Here is a 14,549-nt window from a genome sequence, read left to right on the forward strand (position 1 = left end):
CAGTCGATACGAGCTGGACTTAAAGAACATCAAACACCTTGGCTGCCTGCCTATTTTGACCTCTGCCACAGCCTCCTCCATCTCATCTGCCAGATGTTAGTCATCTGCACACACATACAAATAAAACTGTAGATGACATTAATTCAGTTAGAGAGCACTTGTGCACAAGAGTGGGAGGTGCTGGTCATAGCAAGAAAAGGTGAAAACATAAAGAATTAAACCTTCTTCTTAGGTTTCACATCCATAGGAAAGGACCGCACACACATAATGAACCTGATGATGCGCATTTGCAAAACGCATTGTTCTTTAATTGTGAGAAACTAATGGAATAAAGATGTATCATTGAACTCCGTCCATCGTGCAAATTTTTTGGAGGACTGTGTGGTGAATTGTAGGGGTGTTGATTATTAAAAATCAGAACAAAGCTAATGCTCTGGGTTTGCTGATTTTAAGCCCCTGGTTCAAACTTTTCCCTACTTGATCAAAAACACAACACCAAAAATGACAACATATCCCAGCCACAACACAACGGGAGAGATAATGAGCAAGGGACAAGAAGATGCAACATTAGAGTGTGTGAACGGTGCAATTGGATATGTAGTCACCACCTAACCACCAAAACATGATTGTCACTGCATCATCATCATCATCATGTCCAAAGGTTAAATTTGGTGAACAGAGTTTCTGTAGTAGTTCAGCTGAAAATCAGCACAAGGCAAAATAGACACATCTGCAGGACTGTAGGCGTGCTAGAAATAACGTTAACTGAAATTCTTCACACATTCACTGAAAAACAGGATTGATTAGAAGATCGATCTTGGGATTTTAAATTCAAAATTTTAGATTCAAATTAAATGATTTCATATGGAGTATTTTCTATATTTTTTCCATGCCCTAATCATCATCAACACTACTACTATCTACTGACAGCATTTATCTCCTCAACCAGTAGCATTTAGGGCCCTGATGGCAACTTGTGTTCATGGCCAAGGGCACTATAATGTAGACCACATGGTAACAACTTAAAAGTCTGAGTTAAGGGGGTGAGCACATTCTGAGAGGATGGTCTTTGCTTTTTGCCCTAATGCCCCATTATAGCACACTGGAGGCCACCTATAAAATACCATAAATGTAATAATGCTAACACTACATGACCTAAACTAGGTTACAGTAAGAAAATATTAACCACAACAGCAAAGCAATTTGACCATAAATAACTTGAGTATTTCCATTTCATCCATTTCCATACAACTTTATACTTCTACTCCACTATATCATAGGCAAATATTGTACTTTTTACTCCACTACATTTGTCTCACAGCTTTAGTTAGAAGTTACGTTTCGGGTTACAATTTTTTATAAACATATGATGATCTCATAGAACATGATGCATTTCTGTAGATTAAACTACCCAACTGTATATCAAGTAGTTAAAATGAGCTCAATCTTAAACACCTACAGCAGTAAAAATGCAACATTTATGCAGCAGTGATATGAATCCAAAAATATAATATAGGCTATAATAGTAACACATAGTTGTATGTAAGTTTTTGAATACAGGACTTTTACTTGTAGTGGAGTATTTTCATAGTGTGCTATTAGTACTTTTACTTAATAAAGAATCTGAATATTTCTTCCACCGCTGTCTGCTGTAGCCTACATATCTAATTCATCAAGAAAAATAGCCTACTGGAAATAATAACTTTGCAATAAAATCTACTAGTAATTAGCTGTGTTTGCTGACATACAGGGGTGTTATACTAAAGCCTTCCATGATCATAGTCCTAGACCTAGGGAGATGGATTTGTAATGCTTCCTCCAGGCTTTGTTATGCTCATTACCACCTTAAACCCTTCCTTGAGGCAGAATAGGAGTCAAGCTAATAGCTTAAAATAGGCTAATATAGGCTAATATAAGGCTATGCTATTGGAGGCGAGATGGACGTTATCCATGTGCTTATCCACATGTACATTATCCAGACGCAAAGTAAAAAAATATACATTTCTCAGCTCCGTCGCCACCATGTGTACATTGAGCTCACCTCTGACACGTCGCCGTGACGTCTGATGTCTAATGTCGCCTGTATACTCCATCAACACAATCAAAATTGAAGGATTTCTTTTTCACCAGGCGCTGGTGAACGTAGACACGTCAGTTATCCTGTCAATTAGCTAAGTAATTAAGTTCTATGTCAGCTTTCTCACCTCATACACACACACATGCATGCACGCACACACACACACACACATATAATAATTCCTTACATTTATATAGCGCTTTTCTAGGCACTCAAAATGCTTTACACAGTATAGGAGGACTCTCCTCAACCACCACCAGTGTGCAGTATCTACCTGGATGATGCGACGGTAGCCATAGTGCATCAGAACACTTACCACACACCAGCTATTGATGGAGAGGAGAGTAGAGTGATGTAGCCAATTCAGAGATGGGGATTATTAGGAGGCCATGACAGATAAGGGCCAATGGGGGGGAATTTTGGCTAGGACACTGGGGGTTATACCCCTACTTTTTATGAGAAGTGCCCTGTCATTTTTAATGACCACAGAGAGTCATGACCTTGGTTTAACATCTCATCTGAAAAACAGTGCTTTTTATTACAGTATAGTGTCCCCGTCACTATACTGGGGCATTAGGACCCACACAGACTGCAGGGTGAGCACCCCCCGCTGGCCTCCCCAATACCACTTCCAGATCTATAAAGCCAGTATATTATATTCGATACATGATTTTCTAAAACCTCTACATCAATGATTTACATCACAAGCTATCATGATTTTACCTCACTATAATGAGCATTAAAGCCTAATGTGTCGAATATGTTACAAAAGAATATTTAAAAAAAGATTTTGTCTATAGTTTCGATCAAGAGGTCCATTAAAAAACAAAAAACAAACAAAAAAAAAACACTGGTCAGACTTTACAGGATTAAAGAACCTACAAACCAATATGCTGATCTGAAGAAACTGTAATGTAACATCAATAAATTATCTCCAAAGCATCATACAGCAAAGTAAGAACCTAAACTCTATTAGTTAACCTTACTTACAAAAGCTCATAATAAATAAATAAAGCTCAGAGGAATGTTGTAATAATACATCCTAATTTGAGTCATTTCAAAAGTGCCTTTGGACAGTTGTTAAGGTTGCAACATAATGGAAACAACATTGTTGACGCAGTGCCAGATCTACAATCATGTTTGGAAAGGTGTTCTTTGGCTTTATCCACTACTTAATGTTGATTATACTTCTTGAATACAATGTGGAAGACAAACTATTGCGCAATATCTCTTGCCAAGTGCCAAGAAAACAATCATAACATTTCTTTCCTCTTCAATGAACAATTCTCTCAAAGAATCAGGAAATGGATGCTTTATATGCCGTGTCTAATATTTAATCTTAGGATAAAAATTCTACCCAGGTAGACACCCAGGTAAATCATTTACACATTTTCAGGTAATAAGAATATGATTATACAGAATATGCTACCCATTCAAACATTTTCATGTAAATGTCATGTTATTTTAGAACTGAAGTAGGAATTTGAAAACAAACACAGGACTATTCTAGTGTGACATAATGTAAATGTATAAATAATTACTGAGATTTTACAAATTTACACAAGTAGCTTTCTGCTTACAATATAAAACACTTGAATTGACTTTTCTCACTGTAAAATTTTAAATATTATCAGGCCACATGATTAAATCTAAATTCCTTGCTTCACCACACCTCTGATGACGTTCAAACCAGATTATGTGAACACTTTTTAATGAGATTCTATTCTATTCTATTCTATTCTATTCTATTCTATTCTATTCTATTGTTTATACTGACTAACAACATGTGGCTCCACACTGTTTGTAGACATGTTTAAAGATTTTGAAAGCAATTTGAACACTTCTAGAACTTCTGCCCGACTTAGCCACTGAATATGACACGTGCCCTCTTTCCAAAAAGACATGGTGTTACACTCAAAAACACTTGGAGACTGCAAGCCTCTTATAATCGACCAATTGGTGTGTCGAGAAGGCGGGACTTACAAAGAGGGGTTAAAGCAATGCAACTATGTGCACACACACACAATGAAGTATTAGATGCACGTCATTTTCTCAAATTTAGAAATCCCGGCCGGACGCTTTTTTAACGTCCATAAAAGAGGACTTGTCCGGGAAAAACCCTATATTTAGTGTTTTGGGAGAAAATCAAATCAAAGGAGCCTTTTACCCTACGTCACCTAGATATCTATTTGATGTGTGTCACATGTGGAAGGTGTTGTTTGCTCATCTCAATACGTCTATGAGACGTATGTCAGTAAGTAGCCTATGTCTCGAATATTGATAAGACATTCAGCAGACATTTAGAGTGTTTGTTCTGATCTTTTATAGATGTTTAGCAAATGTTAATTCAATTGTGATGCTTTCCAGATCAAAAAATATCTTAGACACCTCTGAGATGTACATATCTTCAGCTATTTTCAATGATATATTTCAGGAATGCGGACCAATTTTCAGCTTTCAGATTTCAGCACAACACCTGCAAGGGGAAGTACTGCTGGTAAACCTCTCCTCCTGATAAAAATTCAGATACACTTCATAACCTGTTCTTCTCCTATTCAAATGTTGGTCACTCACTCCATAGTACATTTGTTCGTTTCAGATTCTGACAACTGTCTTTAAAAAAATAAATAAATAAATAAATAATGCTTATCTGACCGAATCAAACTTTTAAACAAGCAGGTGAGTTAACTTTCAAAATATCTATTTTACAAGTTCTAGCTTAGCAGTGTCCTGCTTTTTGTCACGCACTTTAAAGCGACCTTATGATTTAGAAAGGCGCTAAAAATAAATAGCCTATACTATTCTTACTAAGTTTTATGACATAGGCTATACATGCACATTACTGATGATATTTGACTTTATTCGACTGAAGTCATTGGTCAGATTGGCTACTTAAGAATTCGTTATTTATTTATTTATTTAATTAATTAAATTCGTTCGTATTGAAGCATTTTTTTGGAACTACCAAACGCGTTTTTGCGTCTGTCCGCGCTGTTTTGTAATTGTTTTTTCTATAAACATACTCTAGACGGATGTTTTTGACTGTTGTTGTAAAACCGCGTTTTTCAGAACTTGTTTTATTTTATTTTTTTTTTATTTTAGGTATTTATTATTTATGATTATTTATTGGCGCAAGAACGCGTTCGATCTGAACGACCCCTTACATCTTTAGTTATTCATAACTTCGACAGTAAGACTTTTCAAGAACTCATATAGCTGTAGGCTATTATTTGTATTAGTAGTAGGATATTCACTATACAATTAGCCGAGCTATTATTAACATTTCCTTTTTGCTTTCTGTATGATTTCAAACCCCATTGTCCAGGGATATTACATCTACAAATATGAGTCTCTTCAAAATACCGGGATCCAGATACATCTCCACGATCTTCAGCTTTTGCATCTTCGTTATTTTTATGATCTACCAAAACGCCGTGATATATATTTCCCTCCAAACAACAGCCGATTACACCCCAGAGGGTTTGTGCGCTTGTGATAAGTGTGTCACTGATGTGAATGATGACGACTGGTTCTTCATGCGTTACAACCCGACAGTTCCACCTCTGCTGAACAGGAGAAACAGTGTGTTACGAGCAGACGTCTACAAATGGTGGAAGGTATGCAGATCCTTAATCAAAAAGTTCCTTTTTTTTAATCTCTGTAAATGTAGGATTATACATATCTAAGACATATCTAAATATTGTTTGATGTCTGAGAGCTTACTAGCTCTAGTGTTTGGAGTCTCAGAGATCAAGTATGAATAAATTCAATGATTATTTTTTTCTCATTGATGTACACATGTTGGCAGGATACTCCATTGTTGCAGGGCCGATTCTAGACATTTAGAGGCCATTGGCAAATTGTATGTAAAATAATGTATTTTGTTAGAGCAGCAATCTAAACATCAGTTTTACTTCAAACTGGTTCACACAGTAAAATGATACAATAGGGGTGTTGGACTTTATGCAGGCCTGCACAGACTGGCCGGTGCCTGATTAGAAGTAGGTTAGAAATAGTTTTGGTGGAAAACATTTTCGAATGGTAGATTTGTTTTTTAATTTTGTTTTATTTTTATTAATTACTGTGGTATGATGACATAAAACAAAGTGTTACAGTATAATGTATTTCAAAGATTCAGTGCCATAAACTTTGTTAGCGTTGGCATATCTAATCAAAAATCAAATGGTTTTCAACTAGTTCTTCCACAAAGCTCATTGTGTCGCATGATGAACTCATAAAAAACTGTACAACCCTGTCAGTACAGCAACTAAAAAAATGTGTGCAAAATAATCAATCCTATATCCATAACACATTTTGATATAATTACATACTTTTATTGCTATTAATATTCATGTTTAGATAAATTATAGCCATTTTCTAAAACTCCAACAAATCAAATAATATGAATTTTTTTTTATTTCTTGATTTTGTAATAAACACTAATGTAATAATAATGATAATAATAATAATAATAATAATAATAATGTTTTCTTTTTATTTATTAACATTTATTGTAAGCTACTGGTTTAAATGGATAGTTCACCCAAAAATAAAAATTCTCTCATAATTTCCTCACCCTCATGCCATCCCAGATGTGTATGACTTACTTTCTTCTGCAGAACACAAACAACAATTTTTAGAAGAATATCTCAGTTCTGTTGGTCCTCACAATGCAAATGAATGGTGACCAGAACTCAGAAGGTTAAAAGCATAAAGGCAGCATAAAAAAATTCCATAAAACTCCAGTGTCTGGAGTTCCATATCTATAGAAGCGATATGATAAGGTGTGGGTGAGAAACAGATCAATATTTAAGCCCTTTTTTAAGATAAATCTCCACCTTTGACCAGCCCCAACCAGTAGGTGGCTGAATGTGGAAGTGAAAGTGTAGATTTACAGTAAAAAAAGGCTTAAATATTGATCTGTTTCTCACCCAGACTTATCATATTACTTCTGAAGATATAGATTTAACAACTGGAGTTTTATGGATTACTTTTATGCTGCCTTTGCCTCCTTTTTGGACATTCTGAGTTCTACTGAGTCTTTAAATATCTTTACTAAAGAACAAGCCATCATTCAAGTTTTCTCTCCAGTCACATGCACTCTTTTCGAAGCTATTCAAAATGATCTTTTGACTTTTGTATAGGGTCTACAACGTGAAACCTTGAAAACCAACTACACAGATGTGGTGGACACGTTGTTTGCTCTCTTTCCAGATGAAGAACATTACTCAGATGTTGGTCCAGATCGCTGCAGAACCTGTGCTGTTGTGGGAAACTCAGGGAACCTACTCAGATCTCATTATGGTCAACTAATAGATTATCATGACTTTGTCATCAGGTAATGGTTTATTCTCTTTTGAATGAGCCTTATAAATTTCTATACCCTAAATATTCATATATGCTTGTATGTAGCATCTATTCTGAGAATTTTTAAACTCAACTGTGGATTGTTTCAGATTTTATTATTATTATTATTATTATTATTATTTTTATTGTAATGTGGATTTTGGAATTTAATGAGAAATGTATATTAATATATCTCCTTGATTTGTTAATATTGAAATATCTAAACTTTTGATTGCAGACACTGGTATCTTGGGAAATCTGAGCACAGTCTGGGACATTGTTGAGATCTCTTTTGAAACTCGAGTTTATTTAGTCTTACTGCTGTATAGAAAAACAATTAAGATTTTAAGGAAATCTAATTTGTGTCTCATTCCTATGGGTTGGGTCATACAGTAGAAGATAAAAATCGAGAAACTTGTTTCTTGGTTTATTTTGAGATTTTAAAAGGTAATTTATCCAACCTTATCTCATAGAATCAAATTACTCTACCTACATTTTTGCTAAATTATTTTTATGTGGCTCATTATCACGGTGGTTTCCTGGTTAAATGAATACTAGAGGTGCTACAGCAACGACTTTGATTCTCTGTCACACAAATCATGAGTAAAACAGCAGATTATCAGATCATTAACACTTACTTTTCACTTTGTTCCTAACACTATGCTATCTTATGACATCTAAGCACTTTTACTCTTGTGCATAACTTGACTTTGTTTTATATAACCAACTACATTTACAAGCTTATTCAAATGTCATCAAGTTGCATGGTAGCTCAACTGATAGAGCGTAGATGCAAACGAAAGGGTACAAATCCAAAAGAGCACGCGAGTTGACACGTGGGCCGAAAATGTCATAGAAACGCCACAAAATAACGTGGTTGCTTCAGCAACTGCGTTTGTCATCACACATTTGCTTTTATTACACTATTGGTTAGGTTTTAGTTTAAGGTTTTGGGCAGGGAGGTAGGTTTTGTTGATTTAAAACACGATAGAGCATTAACCTTGAAAATCTGTTCGAAAGAAAATGTAACTTTCTTTTACCGCCACACAGCGGACATTTCACTTCAGAACTGCCTCGATACATGTAATGAACTGTATAACTGTGCAAAAATATCGCCACAGTCATGTAGTTTTCATGAGATCAGGCGGAATTTATCTTTTTGTTCTTTCAGGATTAATAAAGGCCCAACAAAAGGTTATGAGAGGGATGTGGGTTCTAAGACCACTCATCGAATAATCTACCCTGAGAGTGCTGTGGACATGGACAACTCCACTCACCTGGTTCTTCTGCCCTTTAAGATTAAAGACATGCGCTGGCTCATCAGTGCCTTCACAACTAAACACATCACACGGTGAGGTTATTTCATTAATGTTCACTCATAGAATTTCTTTTGGCCAACTAAGATGTGCTTAAAATGTCCTGAAACCCCCTAGTTCAGCACCAGTTGTTCACACCTAGGACTTAAAAAAAGGTTAAAGAAAGGGAATGTGAAAATATTTAAAAAGGTGGACGGTTAGTGAAGATGATAGAACAGCTTGCACATCAAAGAGTCAAATATTTTTTCCAAACTTTTGAAAATAAAGTGAAAGCATGCATTGCCACCAAAACCAGGATTATTTAGAGACCTAATATAAAGTCATAGATATTTATTCTTACAAGGAATATTTCTGGTTTAATACAAGATAAACTCCAACTATTGGCAGTGTTTGTGGCATAATGTTAATTACCACAGAAAATCATTTAGACTCATCCCCAATTTGGAATGCCCAATTCCCAATGCGCTCTAAGTCCTCGTGGTGGCGTAGACTTGCCTCAATCTGGGTAGTGGAGGACGAACCTCAGTTGCCTCCACGTCTGAGACCGTCAATCCACGCATCTTATCACGTGGCTTGTTGAGCGTGTTACCACGGAGACATAGCGTGTGTGGAGGCTTTACACTATTCTCTGCGGCATCCACGCACAACTCACCACACGCCCCACCTAGAGCGAGAACCACATTATAGCGACCACGAGTGACCTCTACCCTCCCTAGCAACCGGGCCAATTTGGCTGCTTAGGAGACCTGGCTGGAGTCACTCAGTAAGACATGGATTCAAACTCACGACTCCAGGGGTGGTAGTCAGCGTCTTTACTTACTGAGCTACCCAGGCCCCCCTCCTCTTCTTCTAAGAAAAACTATTGCTGTCAGAAAGGCACATAATTAAAGTAAATAGGTCCAATACACAGAACATTAACTACACACTGTTTCAAAAGTACAGCCGTGGTACTAAAATGTAATATGTGTTAACATGACTCTAGTATGACAAAATCGCTTATTAACCTGTCGGTGTAAAGTTATTCAGTTTTTCAACTTCACGATGAAGCGCTGGTAAACCCTGTAGGCCTAAATCCTGGTAACTTTCACTCAATGTAAAGGAAACCAAAAAGAGAGTTCACAGGACTGTGAGATTTCGGTTTTCATCATTTTCTTCCGTTTTTGAGCAAGCCGTCATGTTATCCTGTCCATGATCAGACGTATGGAGAAGTGGAATGGATGCCACCCTAGATTTTCCTTGTGCCCCCTGAAACTTCTGACACCCCCCTCCCGGTCAAATAAAGAGACAACCACTTGCGCACCCTAAAGATCAAAACGCCCTCCCAAAGTTTGCATCTTAAGCCAGAAAGATCACCCGGATGTAGAAGAGAAAAATTTATAAATAATGACAAAATTTTATAAAAATAAAAGTACTGGGCTAATTTACATACAACATACAAGTATTATAGCAGCTGTCCAACTCTGAATTGTTTTCGATGCCGCATTATGCAACCTAGAAGTAGCATGCTCCAAAATAAGAAAATCTAATAAATAAACATGCCACATCAATAAAAGGCAACAATCTGGTTCAAACCAACTTTTAAGACTGACTTATTAGAGGCGGTCAAAGAAGCCATTAACACTCTTTTTTTGGTGCAAATTAAGCGTAGCGTTTGGATCATCGCCTAAGAAAAGCAGGCCCAGGCATAAAGAGAGTATTTCAACCACATACATTCAAATAGCTGTAATGCAAGGGTATTGCCAAAACATATGAATATAATCACTAACAGAATACATCTGTTGCAATTTTTAACCTTGGACAAGTTCATCAAATAAGCACAACAAGGTGTCACATAAACCCTGTGCATCAACTTGAAAGATATAAGCTGATGGGCCACATTTTTTGATGAAGTGAAAATATTATTCAAAATAGTGTCCCAAAACTGGCTATCCCAGGGAACACCATAAGCCTGGAGAGCTGACCGTAGTATGAGGTAGAAAAAATAAGAAGAACCAGGAAGAGGAAAGACAACATGTCATTCAGAGTATGGACCTTCTTAACTGACCAGGGAGAAAAAACATAAGGTCTTGAACCAGTCAAAAGGAGATTATTGAACCAAATTGAAGAAGATCTATGAAACGTCATGTTATAGCCAAGATACTTACAAGGTATTTCCACACTTCAAGAGAGCAATTTATTATAGATCTCAGTCTAAGTAATGAACTATGCTGCTTGAGACATGAGAATGGTAAATCCTGTAATCTAAGGGGGAGAACTAATTCCTGCCCTATAGAATGCTACAAAATTTTATTTGAAGGATTGAACCATGGTTTGAAAGATCTGAGTTGAAAGGCCCAAAAATAAAACTTGAAGTTTTGTAAAGCAAGGCCGCCAAATTCCTTAGGGCATTGAAGGGTCCCTAGGTGCAGTTTGCACCTTATGACCCTGTTTCCAGTGGTGGTTCTAACTTGTATGGCGACCTGTGCGAAACCCACCTCAACATGCCCCCAAAGTTGTTGACGTGGTTATAGGGCTTTTCACACTGCGCTCAGCCCTGGGTTATCTTTGTTTTAAACCCCAGGTAAAGCATTGTTTCACACTTGTAATTTTGAAACAGGGTTAGCACCGCTTTTTACCTGGGGTGATGAAACCTTGCTCTGGAGCAGGGTTAGCACCCCACATTGATACTGCAAATGTGTAAATAAGAACGTTAACCCAGGGTTTATGAATGTACAGTGTGAAAAATCAGAAGGATTACTTATTAACCCAGGGTAAAAAATGAACAGTGTGAAAAATTTAACAGGATAACCCTGGATTCTGTTTACCCAGGGTTTAGAATGACACGGGGCTGATGATATCAAGTGTGAAAAGCCCTTATGTAACTGAAGCTCACACCTGAAAATCACTGGAAAATAATCATGATGCCAGCTTTAGAACCGGCCCTGATTCAGACACAAATCTTTTGCATTATTGATGGCAAGTCAGTCGATATAATTTATCTGTGTTTTCCTCAGCTCTTATGTTACATTGAAACCTACAGTAAATGCAGATATGGACAAGGTGAGTAGAACACTTGATCGATCAATCAATCATTCAGTCAATCTAAACATAAATTTAGACTTTCACATATTGTTCTGTTTAGTCAGTTTGCGTGAATTTATAAATAAAATAAAATAACTATAGTTTAAATATTTACAGATATTTAGAAATATATATTTTTGAACATTTTGATACACACTGAAACGTACAACATCAATGTGCGGTATTCACAGCATCTAAAATGTAAGCACTTTAACGTATGAACAACTTTAGAGATGTACAAATCTTGACAAATCATCTGATGAAGAGTTGGAATAGAGATTAATTTAATTAGCATCAAAGCTCAACAAGTATGTAATATAAGTGAACATGTAAATGTGTATGTTGTTGAAATGTAAAAGGAATTATGCTTTAGATGCTGTAAGTACGTAATATAGTTGATTTCGATGTCTATGGAAACCATAGTACCAGGTATTTTGAATACCTACGAATACTGAGGAGATCATTGTGTTGCATTGAATAATAATAATAAAAAAAATAAAATAAAAAAAAACAATGAATTGAAGTAGGTTCATGAGTGTTAGAATCACCAGAAGTGTATTTTATAATTATTTTGTCATTCTTTAGGTGATGATCCTCCATCCTGCATTTATAAAATATGTCTATGAAAGCTGGTTGCATAAACATGGCAAATATCCATCCACTGGCTTCATTACAATAATATTCGCCCTACACATCTGTGATAAGGTAAAAATTCTTAGAACACACATCTGGTCCACTGTAAGTATGGTTGTAAGATTAGCTAGATGCTATTGCTTACATGAAAAAACAAACAGTGCACAATAAAAGGATGTGTGGTGTCAAGGTGAAGTAGAATGTCCCAGTTATGCTCTTTTGCATAGTCTATATGTGAATGTAACATTTCCAGTTTGTTCACCCTTGTCACTGTATCTATTGTCATCTGGAGTTTCATTCCTCCACTTCCAGAAAATTAAAAACTTGTGCTGTGTAAAAACGTCCACAAGTATTTCAATTTGGTAGTGCAAATAGAATCCAGTTGTGATACAAAGTTACATTGTATACAAGCATATTACAAATATTAAACTACTGATTGCTCTGTCTCTCACACAGGTGAATGTTTTTGGGTTTGGAGCTAGAAGTGACGGAAAATGGCATCATTATTTTGATGGAACTTTGGCTCACTTTAGCAGAGGTAATCATGGAGGAGACTTTGAAAATAAAACTATGAATGAGCTTCAGCAGAGAAACAAGATCTTTATGTATAAAGGGTGGTAGTGATGAAATGCTTCTGTTTAAAGAGTCAAACGTAAACATTATTGGGAATAACTCAGTTTGAAGTCCCTAGAAGAGGTTTTGAATATACTGTAAGTTTGCATTTAAAAAGGCTGCCTTTAAATACATAGATGTATTTATTAAATGTGAATAGTATGCTGGCAGTGTACAACTACGTATTTTATATGTACATTTAATAGGATTCTGTATAGTTAATGTATTTTAAGGTAAGGTAAAGTATTTTTTAAAGTTCACTTTTCATATGTGAAGTATTCCACACCAAACATCTGACTAGTATTCTAAGAAGACTACTAACTTAACTAGAGGAGTTTCACCAATAACTAGGTCACTAAATGCAAACTTTACCAAAAAACTAAATACTGTTACATGACTAATGAATTGTATTTCTATATTTGTATGTAAAATATATTGATTAAAGGATTGGTTGTGTTTTATTCATATATTTTGTTTTTATGTATTGTCTTTATATTTATTTATTGTTATCACTGTTTTATAAATGGACAGTAATGGAATAATAATGTAGTGGATTATTTTAAATCAAGTGCCCCCTGACCTAAAGTTCTACAGTGTTTAAAAATAAACAAACGTAATTCTTCCAAACATGCTAGAGCAATGACTGCTATAAAACTGTTATAAGATATCATACTGCTTCATTACTTGCTCCATTTAAGGGTAAAAGTATACCTGTTTTTTCACTGTAGCATTGTTATATTTTTTACAGTTATAGAAATCCCCCACCCAGTTTCAGTAATTCAAAATACAAAAGAATATTTTTTACAAATGGATTAAGTAAATTTTAAAAATCTAAGTGTATTTCACAGAGTGATATTGCATTGCTTTCATTTTAATGAAGTAAACTGAATGAGCAGCAAAAATCAAATTTACTTTGGTGTTTACTAAACTCCAGATTAATTTTGACACTCAAAATTATTTGTTGAATTTCTTCATATTATAAGTACAGCATAAACTCAAATCTTGTGTCTCAAATGTAGCACCAAATTAAGAAAAGTTCAAACATACACTGGCGGCCAAAAGTTTGGAATAACGTACAGATTTTACTCTTATGGAAAGAAACTGGTACTTTTATTCACCAAAGTGGCATTCAACTGATCACAATGTATAGTCAGGACATTAATAACATGAAAAATGTATATTACAATTTGAAAAACATTTTCAGAACTTCTTAAACTACTTCAAAGAGTTCTCATCAAAAAATCCTAAATATGCAGCAATGACAGCTTTGCAGATCCTTGACATTCTAGCTGTCAGTTTGTCCTGATACTCAGGTGACATTTCACCCAACACTTCCTGTAGCACTTGTCATAGATGTGGCTGTCTTGTCAGGCACTTCTCACGCACCTTACAGTCTAGCTGATCCCACAAAATCTCAATGGGGTTAAGATCCATAACACTCTTTTCCAATTATCTGTTGTCCAATGTCTGTGTTTCTTTGTCCACTCTAACCTTTTCTTTTTGTT

At 35.7% G+C, this 14,549-nt stretch overlaps 1 protein-coding gene across 2 annotated transcripts; it reads left to right on the forward strand.

Moving 5' to 3' along the window:
• Positions 1-4,115: 4,115 nt before the first annotated feature.
• LOC127424800 (CMP-N-acetylneuraminate-beta-galactosamide-alpha-2,3-sialyltransferase 1-like) lies at positions 4,116-13,511 on the forward strand. Of its 2 annotated transcripts, XM_051670217.1 has the most exons (8): positions 4,116-4,331; positions 4,512-4,574; positions 5,403-5,694; positions 7,222-7,415; positions 8,595-8,774; positions 11,733-11,778; positions 12,385-12,504; positions 12,889-13,511. In XM_051670217.1, exons 3-8 carry the CDS (start codon positions 5,422-5,424, stop codon positions 13,051-13,053), a joined length of 978 nt encoding a protein of 325 aa, XP_051526177.1. In that variant the 5' UTR covers positions 4,116-4,331; positions 4,512-4,574; positions 5,403-5,421; the 3' UTR covers positions 13,054-13,511. The 2 variants fall into 2 exon arrangements, with proteins under 2 accessions (XP_051526177.1, XP_051526178.1); XM_051670218.1 differs by lacking the exons at positions 4,116-4,331; positions 4,512-4,574 and adding an exon at positions 4,591-4,756.
• The last annotated feature ends 1,038 nt before the right edge of the window (positions 13,512-14,549 follow it).

The sequence above is a fragment of the Myxocyprinus asiaticus genome, chromosome 34 (assembly GCF_019703515.2).
Source record: "Myxocyprinus asiaticus isolate MX2 ecotype Aquarium Trade chromosome 34, UBuf_Myxa_2, whole genome shotgun sequence".
In the NCBI taxonomy this organism is placed as follows: Eukaryota; Metazoa; Chordata; class Actinopteri; order Cypriniformes; family Catostomidae; genus Myxocyprinus; species Myxocyprinus asiaticus.